The sequence below is a fragment of the Rosa rugosa genome, chromosome 4 (genome assembly GCF_958449725.1).
Source record: "Rosa rugosa chromosome 4, drRosRugo1.1, whole genome shotgun sequence".
Taxonomy (NCBI): domain Eukaryota; kingdom Viridiplantae; phylum Streptophyta; class Magnoliopsida; order Rosales; family Rosaceae; genus Rosa; species Rosa rugosa.
In genome coordinates, this window is record NC_084823.1 from 53577385 (window position 1) to 53589913 (window position 12529).

A 12529-nucleotide genomic window follows, 5' to 3' on the forward strand; every position below is an offset into this window, starting at 1 on the left:
GGAGATCGGAAGGGGAGCGACAGACGTCGCTCAGTTTTCTAGGGTTTGACGGCTGCACACAGAGCGCTGCCTTAGGGTTTTTTGTTTAGGCACTTTAGATGCTCTCATGGAGAATTAATGTAAATACTCTGCCTTATAATTCTATCAGTTTATTAATGTAAGTTCTCGATCGATCACATATTGAACATAATTAAATTTTGACTTTATTTTCCCATCTTTCATTAAAAAAAAAAATATTATTGACATAATCAAGAAGTTGGTTCGTAGACTTAAATACTGAAATAGATAGGACAAACTAGTTAGCTAGAAATGTCCCCAAATATAACACACTGCTTGTTTCGAACGGTATTATTCAACGACACGTCGTCTCTGGAGAATTTTTCAATCTTCTGCAAAATATTCCCTCGATTCTGGGCTCACCACTGTGCCTCAGTGTGTGGCTATGTGAATCTGAGAGTGATGGATGCACAGTAAAACTCACCGCAACAGTAACTCGGTAACTCTTCCGCTCATCATAAACAAACAACCCAATCCCTCGATTTTTCCAACTCCCAAGACCCACCTCACCTCCCACAATGCGCTGCGACGCTGCTTCCTCTTGGCTCTGCGGCCGCCACGTCACCGTCGCAACCGCCATGCCGAACGCCGGAACCTCCTTCTTCTTCCTCTGCAGACCCGCCGTCTCCTGCTGCACCAACACTCCCAACCCACTCAAGCGGCGATACTCCAGTAGTAGCCATGCTCCGGACGTTGTCCGCCGTTGGATTCAATCCGATCATCCGCTAGCTTCTCAGGGTCTGTTTCTCTTTTCGTACGTCACCAAATTATTATTACATGCAATGTTGTGGATGGTTCTGATTGGTTGTGTAGCAGATAGGTTCACGGTTGCTTCGTACAATATTTTGGGGGATAGAAATGCTTTTCGGCATGGAGACCTGTACGGGAATGTGCCTTCTATGTATCTGAAATGGGACCGCCGGAAAAGGGTCATCTGCGATGAACTTGCTGCCTGGAATTCTGATATAGTTTGCTTGCAAGTAAGCTCTTTAACTTGTTCTTTCTGTTTGTGCTAGCTGGCGGTTGAGTTTCAGTTGTAAATTTGTAATGTACTGAGAGCGGTTGTTTGTGTGGTTTTATTAGGAGGTGGACAAGTATTTGGAGCTCGCGGATATTTTGGCAAAACTGGGATATGCTGGTTCTTATAAGGTTAATATTTCCATGTAATGCAGCAATATACAAACAAACATCGATTGTTTTTGTATCTTTTTAGTTTGGCACTTACATGATGAATTCTATACTTTTCAGATCATATACAGCGTTTTGCATAAGTAGATAAATTTTTGTTCAACTTAAAAAATGAAAGGTCTTCTAAATCAGTTGTTTCCTATGGTAGAGACGCACAGGAGATACCGTTGATGGTTGCGCTACTTTCTGGAAATCTCATAAGTAAGACAGCTGTGATTTATTTCATTTTTACTAGTTGTCAGTGCTTGTGTTGTTCTCATGTAACAAGAAGTTAAATAACCTTGGCACTTTATTCCCTCAGTTTTCGGTTGTTAGAGGAAGAGAGCATTGAATTCAAGGGATATGGACTTCGTGACAATGTTGCTCAACTCTCGGTTTTTGAGGTAGAACTTTTGGACATCAGCCAATACTTATTCGTTAGTATCCAATAGATGATAGTTTTGATTTTATCTTTGCATGTTTCTTTGCTGAATGGAATATGGATTCAGAGGTAATGGGTATCATCCAATCTAATGTTGCATCAACAACCATGTAAAATTTCATTGCTCAATAAGAACAGTGTCCCTGAGATTGTAAGATCAATAATGGATTGCTGCACAATAAGAATGTTCTACCCTACAGCTTTTTTCTTCGTATTTTGAGTTCCTAATTCTTTTTGTCAGAGGAACTTTTTCTGGTAACAAAATTGCTCCTGATTTGTTTTATACCAGTCACACTTCTGGGTTTATTCTGTAGGCATTTACTATTCACTTCTGAGATTTACTTCGTGTCAGATAGAGTTTACCTAAATGCAGTGTTTTGTTTAACAGGACCCTTTCCATATCTAATTTCATTCCATACAGGCAGATGCATAAAGACAAATCAAGAAAGTTAGTGATCGGTAACATCCATGTGCTTTACAGGCCAAGCCGAGGAGAAGTTAAATTGGGTCAGGTAAGTTCTCTTACGTTGATGTCTGTTTCATCTGCCTTTAGTTTCTTTTTTCCCCCACTGATATTTTTAGGCTAACATTCTTAAGATATGATCCATGTGCTGAACAAAATAGAAAATGTATGTCCCTTGACATCCAGAACAAAATAGAAAATGTATGTCCCTTGACATCCATGAAGAAGGTCTACATCATTCAATTCATCAGGAAAAACTATATTGCATCTTGGGATGTTTTTGTTTTTGAGGAAAATGCTATATTTTAGGCAGTTATTTGAACTTTCTTTTTTCTTTTCAGATTCGTTTTCTCATATCAAGGGCGCAGATCCTCTCGGAGAAATGGGGTAATGCCCCTGTTGTCCTTTGTGGTGATTTCAATAGCACTCCTCAGGTCTGATATTCTAAAGAAAATGTCATAAAATTTTTCATCAGTATTTCCTTTAGCTTATTAGAGTAATATTTAACTAGCTTTGATGCTTATTGACAGAGTGCAATATACAAGTTCTTGTCAACATCTGAGGTAATCACATGTCTGTTGTTAACCCCTTGATTAACATTTTGGATACATAGTCCCGTCTCTACAACTCTCATGGCAATCAATGTCATGTCAAGAATCCGAGTGCATAATATAAAATCCAAGATTTCTGAATCTGATATGTGGCTCTTATTTACAGCTAAATATCATGTCATATGACAGAACAGAGTTATCTGGGCAGAGGAGCTGTCATCCTGCTCAAGTCTTAGGTGTCAAACAACGAATTAGCAGTCCATTGAGCTTGATAGATGGGTATGTCTCATATCTGTGACACTGACTTCCTTTCTCTTTCGTTTTTATTAGTTCCCATGATGATGTGCCTACATAGTTCACATATCAGTTAATTCTAAGATAGGTTAGCTTATTTAAACAGTGGAAAAGTTAAAGCTCAATATGTTAATTGTTCTTCATCAGATTGTTGAAACATAACTGGACAGATGAAGAGGTTAGAGTTGCAACTGGAAATTCTGGCAGCCATTCAGTTGTGCATTCCTTGAAGCTTAACAGTGCTTATGCTACGGTTCAGGTATAAGCGTTTACTCCTTTACCAGTTGGTTGCTCAGTTCAGTTTCCTGTTGTATACATTGTGTTTATTTTCCGGGTTATATATCGTATTTTCAGGGTTCTACAGCAACACGGGGATCCAGTGGTGAGCCTTTAGCTACTTCTTACCACTCAAAGTTTCTTGGAACCGTTGACTACTTATGGTGAATTCCTTCTCTTAAATACTGCAACGATGATTCTAATGTTGGCGGGGGTGGTTGTCATGATACAACATGAAACTTATGAAATGCTTGTGTTCTATACAGGTACTCGGATGGTCTTGTGCCGACAGGAGTTATGGATACAGTTCCACTTGACACTCTCCAGAGGATTGGTAGCCTCCCTTGCAAGGTATGATAACATTGGATTCTGCTACATGATGGATAAGTGTTTCCCTCACATGCACAAGTCTTGCTTGCAATAAGGTCTTTATCAAGAGCCTGGCCTGAAAGTGTTTGGATTTTGCTGTTGAAATGAAGAGTTTATACCTTCTGAGGTCGTTAAATGCTGTTGATGAGTTACAGATATTATCTTCCATTCTAATTCTCTTTCTCCTGTATTTGTAAATAGAAAGTGGGCAGCGATCACCTGGCGTTAGTTTCTGAGTTTGCCTTCACACCAGGCACGAAGGAAGGCAACAACACAACTGCATCAACAATCTGAAAATTCTTTACCAGCATTGTCCTAGCATTTACAGAAGGCAACATTTTGTTGGCACACCATGTATGTTTCTCCCCTTAAAATCCTTTAGAAGCAGATCCTTGTGGAGAAGTAGAATCATGCCGAATACATGAGCCATTTTCAGATTCTGAACAGCTTGAATAGTCAGAACTTTTATTCAATTTGATTAAACGAGATTGATAGCTTGAATAGCAAGCAGAAAAAATAATACAAAGCTGGTGATTGTTGCTCACCTCAGAATGTTAAAGGTTTTCCTAGTGTAAAGTTCTTGAACAACAATCATGCGAATGCTCTTACATTCTATAAGTTGTCGGATAGATTCTCAATGGTGAAAGGCTCTAATGTCTTAATCACCACTCATCGAAATCTATTTGTTCCCAGTTGCCACATAGCAAATTTCCCCGAATATGTGATACAGTCAAAAGCTATTAACAAACGAGATGGAGATGGAGCTTCTTTCTTTTACTATATATAGTGAGGATGAAGCGCGTTTCATTTGAAAATGGTAAATGTTTTGGAAAATTCATACCATTCTTACGCCTTATGAGTATCGCATATTTCGGATTGTTCGATCATTAGATTTTCTTCTATTACCAAATTCAAGTATTCCATGATATGAAAATTTCATCCTTCGAAATATGGTAGAAGTTTTCACATATGCCAAATAAACCACAGGTAGCAATGGTTGGTTGTGCCGTAAAACTACAAACGTTGTTAGTGCACTGCAGCTTAAATGAATGTTATCTATTATTTACTCCATCTCAAACTTGAAGAAAAACTTAACCCAACAAAGTAAGGTAAAAGAAAAGTAAAACTTGAAGTTTCCAAACCCAAAAAAAAAAAGAAAGAAAAACTTTAAGAAATGGCTTCAAACATTTCTGTGGCGGCATGGCTAGACGTCACGGTGGCGGTGCGGCGACTGAGACTGTGAGACAGAATAGTAGTCCACCGTCCCACTTCCCACAATTGGGCCCCACTGACGGCTTCTATTTTGGTCTTCAAATACCGACGCCTGAAATCTAGCGCCACGCCCGCCCCCCCCCACACGTATTATTATTTATATCTCTTACCCCTTTATATAATTAATTATAGACACTTATTACCCTTACGTGTGTGCTCGTCATCCTCAACTGAGATTGACCACAAAGCGACACGCGTCCCCACCAAGCAATCACGACCCACCGCGTGGATTCCCTTCTATCTACGGCGACAACGAATCGCCGAATTTTTAAACCGCGATCAATCCCCTCATTTGCCTATTTCCAGCGTCCTCAAATATCGGACTCCCCCCAATCTCGGTTTTTCCCTCGCTTTTCTCTCTCTCTCTCTCTCGCCGCCGATCCCAATTATTCCTCCGATTCCCCGTTAGATTTTCCGATTTCAGTTTCAGATTTTTTCCGTTAGTGCCAGGATTTTTGCTGGATATGAAATGATGCAGCGACTCGTCGACAACGCCATCGCTGTCACCAAAGAGTGAGTCCCTCCCCCCTCCCCCTCCCTTCACTTCTTCAATGCATGCATCGCAAGAAAGATTGATTCTTTTGCTTTCAATTCTTCACAAAAATGTTTGAAATTAGAATCCAATTTTTTGGTTTAATTTGTTGATTTTGGGCTTTCTGGCTGTGCAGGTCAGTGAAGACGTTTACGTATGAATCGCTGAACAATATTGTGAGATTCATCAATGGAGTTTCGGCTCTGCTGTTGGCGTTATTGCCAGGTAAGGCTAATATCCTTGAAGGCATACATGGCTGGGAGCTCAGGCCTACCTTTCGTGGACCTCGATTTCCTCGCTGGATGGAAAAGTAAGTTTAGGGTTTTGTGCTGGATTTAGGGTTCCTCTTCAATTTTGGTTGATTCATGTATAGTCTTTATATTCTACTTTTGTGAAATTTGACATCTGTTTGGGTTGCAAATAATGAAATGTGTGTGTTTTGTAGTGGGGTGTCCTCTTTCAATCAATTCATACATGAGCTTTCTGTGGATTCTGATTCCGAGGGTTCGAGCGTGAGCATAGACTATGGGGAAGAATATAGTGATGAAGACATATGTCCTGCATCCCCATCTTCTCAAAGTTCAAGAGTCTCCAGGTCTTATAGTATCCCTAGGCAATGGACAGGGTGGATGTGGATCAGATACATATTTTATTGGATTCTGTTTCCTGCAAGGTTCCTGCTTGGCCTTCCGGGGCTGCTTTGCCGTTCTTGTTATAATAAGAGCGCGACACCCTCTTCTGCACCAGGTCGCAGTCAGCTTTCGCACAGGACTAGTTCTTTGAATAGAGTGCAGTTCCTCAAGGATCACATTATTCAGCGCACTACTGATAGGAGACGTGGAGTCATTGAGGTTTGGCAGACTGTCTTTTTTTATGTCTGTTTCAGAAATTACATCTGGGATGAAATTCTCATGTTTAACTAATGCTGAACAGGATCTTCATCTAGCGATTGAGATATTCATAGAAGCTGTATTCGATGTTGTTTATAAAGCAGCTCATTTTGTTCTTTCCCCATTTGATGCTCTTAGAACACTATTTGGGTGGTTTTCATCAAACAACAACAGAGTTCAAGATACTCATGGTAGTGCTTCAGATGCTTCTGTTCCCACAGCTACACTTGGAGATGATGATCCAGTTCCTACAGAAAGGAACACTTCGTTTCAGGCGCTAAATACTGATGCTCGAACATGCCAGGATGTCATTACAGAGCTTGGGTGAGGCTGGGTTACTGTTTTCTTGATTGCAGAACCTCTATTTCCCCCATGTTGCACAAATTTCTTACTTTTCTTCCTGTTTTAGGTATCCATACGAAGCTATTCATGTGATCACTAGTGATGGATATGTTCTTCTCTTGGAAAGAATCCCAAGGTGTGATAAATTTTTTCCCTTATAAAGTGATAACTTTGATATGAATATATGGTGTCTAATATTTGTTAGTGTGATGCTGCAGACGTGATTCACGAAAAGCTGTTTATCTGCAACATGGAATTCTGGATTCATCTATGGGGTAAGTTACTTCTCTCTAAGTTTCCTTCCTCATTAGTGGCCCAGGGTAGGTAAGAATAATGAAAGGGTAGCCTTTTAGAAAACTGTAAAGATCAGGTGGCATGACCACCCGCCATTCATCAAGAGTAGTTATTTTTGGAAGCAATACGGCCTGCCATGGTCCTATTGAGCTGGTGTTGTTCCTACAAACGTGGGAAGAGAGTTTGTGATGTTTCACAGAAATTTAAGCTCATCTCTAACCTTCTTATGTTATTCCCCTATACTCAGATTAGCATCTAGATTTACATATTTGTGTGCAAATTCTACATCATCTCAAGTAATGGCTTATAAAATATGCTTGCTTTCCTATGAGGAGCCAATCTATAATCTCTACTTATTATGTTATGTTCTCTTGTCTTGCAAACACACTGACAGTTGTGTTTAAATAGTACCTTCATAGTTTCACTCTAACGATTTGTTCCCTTGTCCAGTTGGGTGTCCAATGGGGTTGTCGGTTCACCTGCATTTGCCGCCTATGATCAAGGTTTGGCATGTTTAATTTGAAAGCAGATGCATCTTGGGGTACAGAGTGGTTTACAAATTTGCTAATACTTTTTACTGTTTCAGGATATGATGTCTTCCTCGGGAACTTTCGTGGCTTGGTTTCTAGGGAGCACGTTGACAAAAGCATTTCCTCACGACGGTAAGTTGGGCATATGATATCTGCTTGTTATTTTGTTTGCGAGAGATTTATCCCTCTTTATTTTCTTTCCTTTATTCTTTTGATACACTACAGATCATCAGTGGGGAGAGAATGAGATTGCATATATATGGCTCTGAAAGCCTAAAATACCAGTTTCCTTCAAGTATCTACTAAACGTATCAACCAATGCAGGTACTGGCAGTACTCAATCAATGAGCATGGGACTCAGGATATTCCTGCAATGATAGAGAAGATCCACCAAGTTAAAACTGCAGAATTGAAGCTTAGTCAACCTGATATTGAGGAAGAAACCAATGGTGATCAACCTTATAAGCTTTGTGCAATTTGCCATAGCTTGGGAGGAGCAGCTATATTAATGTATGTTGTAACACAGAGGATAGAAGAGAAACCCCACAGACTCTCGAGATTGATTTTATTATCACCTGCTGGCTTCCATGAAGATTCTTCCTTTATGTTTTCGGTCGTGGAATACTCCTTTCTTCTATTGGCTCCCCTTCTGCAACCCTTTGTTCCTGGCATCTATATACCAACCAAATTCTTTCGCATGCTTCTAAACAAGTTGGCACGGGACTTCCATAATTACCCTGCTGTTGGAGGATTGGTTCAGACACTGATGAGTTATTTTGTAGGTGGAGATAGCTCAAATTGGGTTGGTGTGTTGGGCCTACCACATTATAACATGAATGACATGCCGGGGGTATCGTTCCAAGTGGCTCTCCATCTTGCACAAATGAAGCGTGCAAAAAGGTTTAGGATGTTTGATTATGGGAGAGCTTCTGCTAATATGGAGGTTTATGGATCTCCAGAGCCATTAGACTTGGGAGAGTACTATAGGCTCATTGATATTCCGGTTGATCTGGTTGCTGGACGTAAGGACAAGGTAATTAGGCCATCAATGGTAAAGAAGCATTATAAGGTGATGAAGAATTCAGGTGTAAATGCATCATACAATGAGTTTGAGTATGCACATTTAGACTTCACATTTTCCCACCGTGAAGAACTCTTGGCATATGTCAAGTCACGCCTCTTGCTTGTGGAGCCGCCTCCAAAGCAGTCCAGCCCGAAGGGTCTAAAGCTAAAGAAGAAAGGACAGCAGGTTAATAGTTAATTTGAGAAAAACCATGTGGTTCATTTTTTTTGTTTACGATGTAGCATGTGCTGTATCTTTAGGTGCAGATTATTGTTATAGATGATTGAATATGTCAATATGTCTTACTCCAGTGCAATCAGTAATAACAGTTGCTGCCACTTTTTGCTTTCCCGCCACTTTTTCTGTGGGAAGCAAACTGTGTGGATTGCCTGGGTGGAGCTTTGTACAAAAACCCCTTTGTGTATAGTTTGTAATGAAACATGTTGTCTCTGTTCTGTAATTTAACCGTTCATGTGCTGTCATTATCATATCGTTATGATCTTTATATGATCAGAGAATCCAGTCTATTGTTGGGGTATGATTTCTTCAGTTTATTTCAATTGTGATAGATACTGCTTGAATTGATTACTACTCAAGGTCAGGTCAACTTGGCATAATCCCAATAGTTTGGGTCAGGCTTTCAAGGGGAGGACTGTGAATCCGAAGTTTAAGATGGATGAAGAATAAGGGTGCATTTAAAAGTCAGAAATCCATCACAAAAATGACAGCTTCTATGTATGTCTTTTCTTGCAAGCAGAAATAAGCTATCTAGGATCTGTTGGTCGTTCCTATACTTGAAAGCTCACTGCGCAGTTTTGTACCAGTTGTGGCATATTGCTGTTGCTGATGCTTTCTTTGATTGTATTGTTCAACCATATGTTGCTCCACTGGAGGTCCTTCCCCTACAAATTAAAGGTCAGTTCAGTTGGAGCTTCTATATATAGACACATGTATGTGCGCGCGCGTGTATTGTACTGGATGGATCAAAGTTGTGCATAATTTACCTGCAGAGACTCCCAGTGAAGTGGTTGTGTACAGCAGGGGTAATTATCAGCGACCGAGTCGGCAGGCCGAATTTTATACCTAAAACCCATGCATTGAGCTAGTCATCCAGTACAATGACTTGCTCATTGCGCAGTCTTGTACCAGTTGTGGCATATTGGTGCTGCTGATCCCTTTGTTGATTGTATTGTTCAACCAGATGTTGCTCCACTAGAGGTCCTTCCCCTACAGATTAACTGTCAGTTCAGTCGGAGTTGATATCTAATAGACAAATACAAATGTGCGTGTGTGCGCGTTTTGTACTGGATGGATCAAAGTTATGCATAACTCACCTGCATACACTCTCCCAGTGAAGTGGTTGTGTTCAGCAGGGGTAATTATCAGTGACTGAGTAGGCAGGATGAACCTTATACACTGAAACCCATGCATTGAGCTAGTTATTCTAATAGTGCATAATCTTTAATAAGCCAGAGCTTTTAGCTGTTATATCATGCATGTATATGTGGTTAATCTACTTTTGACCAAGATGGATCCTTAACAAGTTATTAGCATAAACTTCAACTTAGCCAAAAGGAGCAGATCTTAAAAGGTGAAGCATATATCCTTAAGAATAGTTGCCTTACCAGCTCGTTCTTATTTAGTAGGTCATATATTTTCTCGTCACCCGTAATCTCAAAGATCAAATCATGGGCTTGTCTTTCATATGACCTGTACAAGTGGATATTGATAGCATAATTAACATAGAAGTAATTGGGAAATATAGAAATGAATGAACATGCAGTTTCTCTTGTTACAATTACAACCTGCCAAAAGTGGCTTCTGGTATAACATTACCCATCTTCAGCAGTCGTGGCCAACCAGTAGTAAGGCTGTAACATATAAGAAGCTCATGAAGCAGCATATAGTGCATTGGTATTTATATCTCAGAGTCAAGTAGAGGATTAGGAGAACACCAAGCTGTTCTTAAACTTACCTCTCTGGTGCAGACTTCATCTTGTGCGCCTGTTACAAGAGAAAAGTCTCATATTTAGTGTGTGGAAAATTTCAGGAAACCTTTAGTATAAGAGGAAACATATACCTTTGCCTTACTGACTAGAACAAGCCGTTCTTGATTCTTGGCGAAGATCGTACCCTGAAAGCTCAAAAAGAATGCAAGGACAGAAATCTTTTTTAGGCAAGATCAATATCAATGACTCTTGTGTACTTGAAGTAATGAGGCTTTGTATAAGCAAAACAATTGGATAAAATACCTCCCATGCTAGCTCGTATATGTCTTCTTTCCATTGCATACTAGCAGGAAGAGGCTTCAATCCTTTTTGTGCAGGTCTTCTTTGCAGAGATACTGATGTGTGTGGACCAGATGGTTCTCCAAACCGAGCAAAAGCACCTTCATGTCCTCCTTGGTCCACAGTAGCTCTTGATGCAATTCTTGGACTTCTTCTTGGTTTGAAATTAGGATCCATACTTATTTGAGATCTTTGAGTACGTGAAGATGCTCGTGGACCCCTTGAGTTGCCAGAAGTTGTTGCAAAAGTGTCTAAAGAAGTTGTGGTTTGTGGACTACTTGGATCCCTGCAAGATCCTTGCGATCTGTGTACTCCACTTATGGTACGAGTTGCAAGTATTTGTTGCGCCTGCTGTGGAGAGTGGAGTTCTGCTTGCGTAGTACTAGCAGTACTTTCTCCGGCTTCAGATCCCCTTGCTTGTACTTCGGGGTACTGAATAAGGCTACTGGACAATGTCTCACTAATGAAACAGGTGGGTGAAGGTGCTTGTGAAAAACTGTCTTGTGTTGCTGCAAGAAGCTGTAGAAGTCCACAGATGACGGTTTTAATTGATTTCCATATACAGATTAAAGTAAGATGCATTACTTGAAGAGGGCATAGAAAGATAATTACCATTTCTTCGGTTTCATTGAGAATGTTCTCTGCACGATGATCTTGCTTATCTGTCTCGGGTGGATCCAACATATCTCCTATATAATCAAACTCACTGTTGTCTCCGAAATGGACTGGTAAATCAGAAACTTCTATTAGTAGTGCATGTAGTTTTGAATGGGGTCATATCGATCAGTACGGAAGGAAACAATCAAGCATGAAATCAATTGTGGAGCTTAATTAATGTAAAGACAAACCTAAAGCAATATATTCAAGCTCAGAGTCTGTTATCTGACTTATCTCCGGAGCTGACAGTATGTTCACTTCTACATACTGAATAAGGGCAGCATGAGCCTCTAAGAAGTCCTTCGACAAAAGAAGAAGTACGTCAGGATTGTTCGCATCGCTGAAGGAAGGTGTTCCTTCAGGATCATCAATATATCCCTGTTTCAGAGTCAATTAACAGTTAATTAGAAGCTTTCCCAGAAATCTGTGTGCAGTTAACTAGAAGAACTAGTGGCAAAGCAAATTAACTGGACCTAGGTTTCAAACTTCCATTTAACTGTGTGTCTTTCTGAATAACTTCTAATTTCAAACACAACATTTGAGTTGCTTAACTAACTTTATTATTCGGGACATAATATAAACACAAGACAAAGATGAAATCATATAAACATAAACACTAGATGAGCATGGAATTATATATACGTCCGACTGAGATAGATTAATATATATATCTTAATTTCATAAAAGAGATGAAAAGATAAATTAAGCTCGATATCTGAATTCCTTAACTATCAATCCAATCATTTTGAACATAAGCACGTACAAAATCGATACAGAGTTTTATTTCCTATTAAATTCGATTATAATTGTTAGTTTCTTAAAAAACCGACGCGTTTCAACATAAGCATAAGATTAATATGGAGTTTTATTCCTAATAAGTTAGATTATAGATCTTCGTTCCCCAAAACGATGTCGTTTTGGACATGAGAACAAGATCCAACATTCTATTTCTTAATGAACCAAATATACTTGGTTTAGTGAAAGAGATAAGAAATTAAAAATAAATTAAGCTCGACAACTAATCGAGTTCATTAACTATATA

The 12529-nt window shown here is 39.6% G+C and overlaps 3 protein-coding genes across 3 annotated transcripts; 2 read left to right on the forward strand and 1 right to left on the reverse strand.

Moving 5' to 3' along the window:
• Positions 1-337: 337 nt before the first annotated feature.
• Positions 338-4163, forward strand: LOC133742614 (carbon catabolite repressor protein 4 homolog 3). Its single transcript, XM_062170304.1, has 13 exons — positions 338-795; positions 874-1037; positions 1141-1206; positions 1394-1446; positions 1547-1628; positions 2092-2178; positions 2471-2563; positions 2660-2692; positions 2847-2959; positions 3122-3233; positions 3329-3414; positions 3517-3601; positions 3821-4163. The coding sequence occupies exons 1-13, from the start codon at positions 576-578 to the stop codon at positions 3911-3913; spliced, it is 1287 nt and encodes a 428-aa protein (XP_062026288.1). The 5' UTR covers positions 338-575; the 3' UTR covers positions 3914-4163.
• Positions 4164-5169: 1006 nt separating this feature from the next.
• On the forward strand, positions 5170-9002 carry LOC133742613 (uncharacterized). The gene is made up of 9 exons (XM_062170303.1): positions 5170-5404; positions 5560-5733; positions 5869-6274; positions 6357-6637; positions 6723-6791; positions 6874-6930; positions 7400-7452; positions 7536-7611; positions 7804-9002. The coding sequence occupies exons 1-9, from the start codon at positions 5361-5363 to the stop codon at positions 8738-8740; spliced, it is 2097 nt and encodes a 698-aa protein (XP_062026287.1). The 5' UTR covers positions 5170-5360; the 3' UTR covers positions 8741-9002.
• Positions 9003-9644: 642 nt separating this feature from the next.
• LOC133745028 (mediator of RNA polymerase II transcription subunit 25-like) lies at positions 9645-11979 on the reverse strand. Its single transcript, XM_062173031.1, has 10 exons — positions 11974-11979; positions 11679-11865; positions 11443-11555; positions 10795-11349; positions 10623-10676; positions 10518-10546; positions 10348-10413; positions 10168-10252; positions 9877-9958; positions 9645-9769 (listed from the first exon to the last, which is right to left on the reverse strand). The coding sequence occupies exons 1-10, from the start codon at positions 11977-11979 to the stop codon at positions 9645-9647; spliced, it is 1302 nt and encodes a 433-aa protein (XP_062029015.1).
• Between the last annotated feature and the right edge of the window lie 550 nt (positions 11980-12529).

Coding starts and splice junctions, on each gene's coding strand:
- LOC133742614 (XM_062170304.1), top strand. CDS start 576: ATGCGCTGCGACGCTGCTTCCTCTTGGCTCTGCGGCCGCCACGTCACC. Junction 796..873: donor TCATCCGCTAGCTTCTCAGG/GTCTGTTTCTCT, acceptor GTTGTGTAGCAG/ATAGGTTCACGGTTGCTTCG. Junction 1,629..2,091: donor CTCAACTCTCGGTTTTTGAG/GTAGAACTTTTG, acceptor CCATACAGGCAG/ATGCATAAAGACAAATCAAG.
- LOC133742613 (XM_062170303.1), top strand. CDS start 5,361: ATGATGCAGCGACTCGTCGACAACGCCATCGCTGTCACCAAAGA. Junction 6,931..7,399: donor ATTCTGGATTCATCTATGGG/GTAAGTTACTTC, acceptor TCCCTTGTCCAG/TTGGGTGTCCAATGGGGTTG. Junction 7,612..7,803: donor AAAAGCATTTCCTCACGACG/GTAAGTTGGGCA, acceptor CAACCAATGCAG/GTACTGGCAGTACTCAATCA.
- LOC133745028 (XM_062173031.1), bottom strand. Junction 10,414..10,517: donor ATGAAGTCTGCACCAGAGAG/GTAAGTTTAAGA, acceptor TATATGTTACAG/CCTTACTACTGGTTGGCCAC. Junction 9,770..9,876: donor CACTGGGAGAGTGTATGCAG/GTGAGTTATGCA, acceptor GTTAATCTGTAG/GGGAAGGACCTCTAGTGGAG.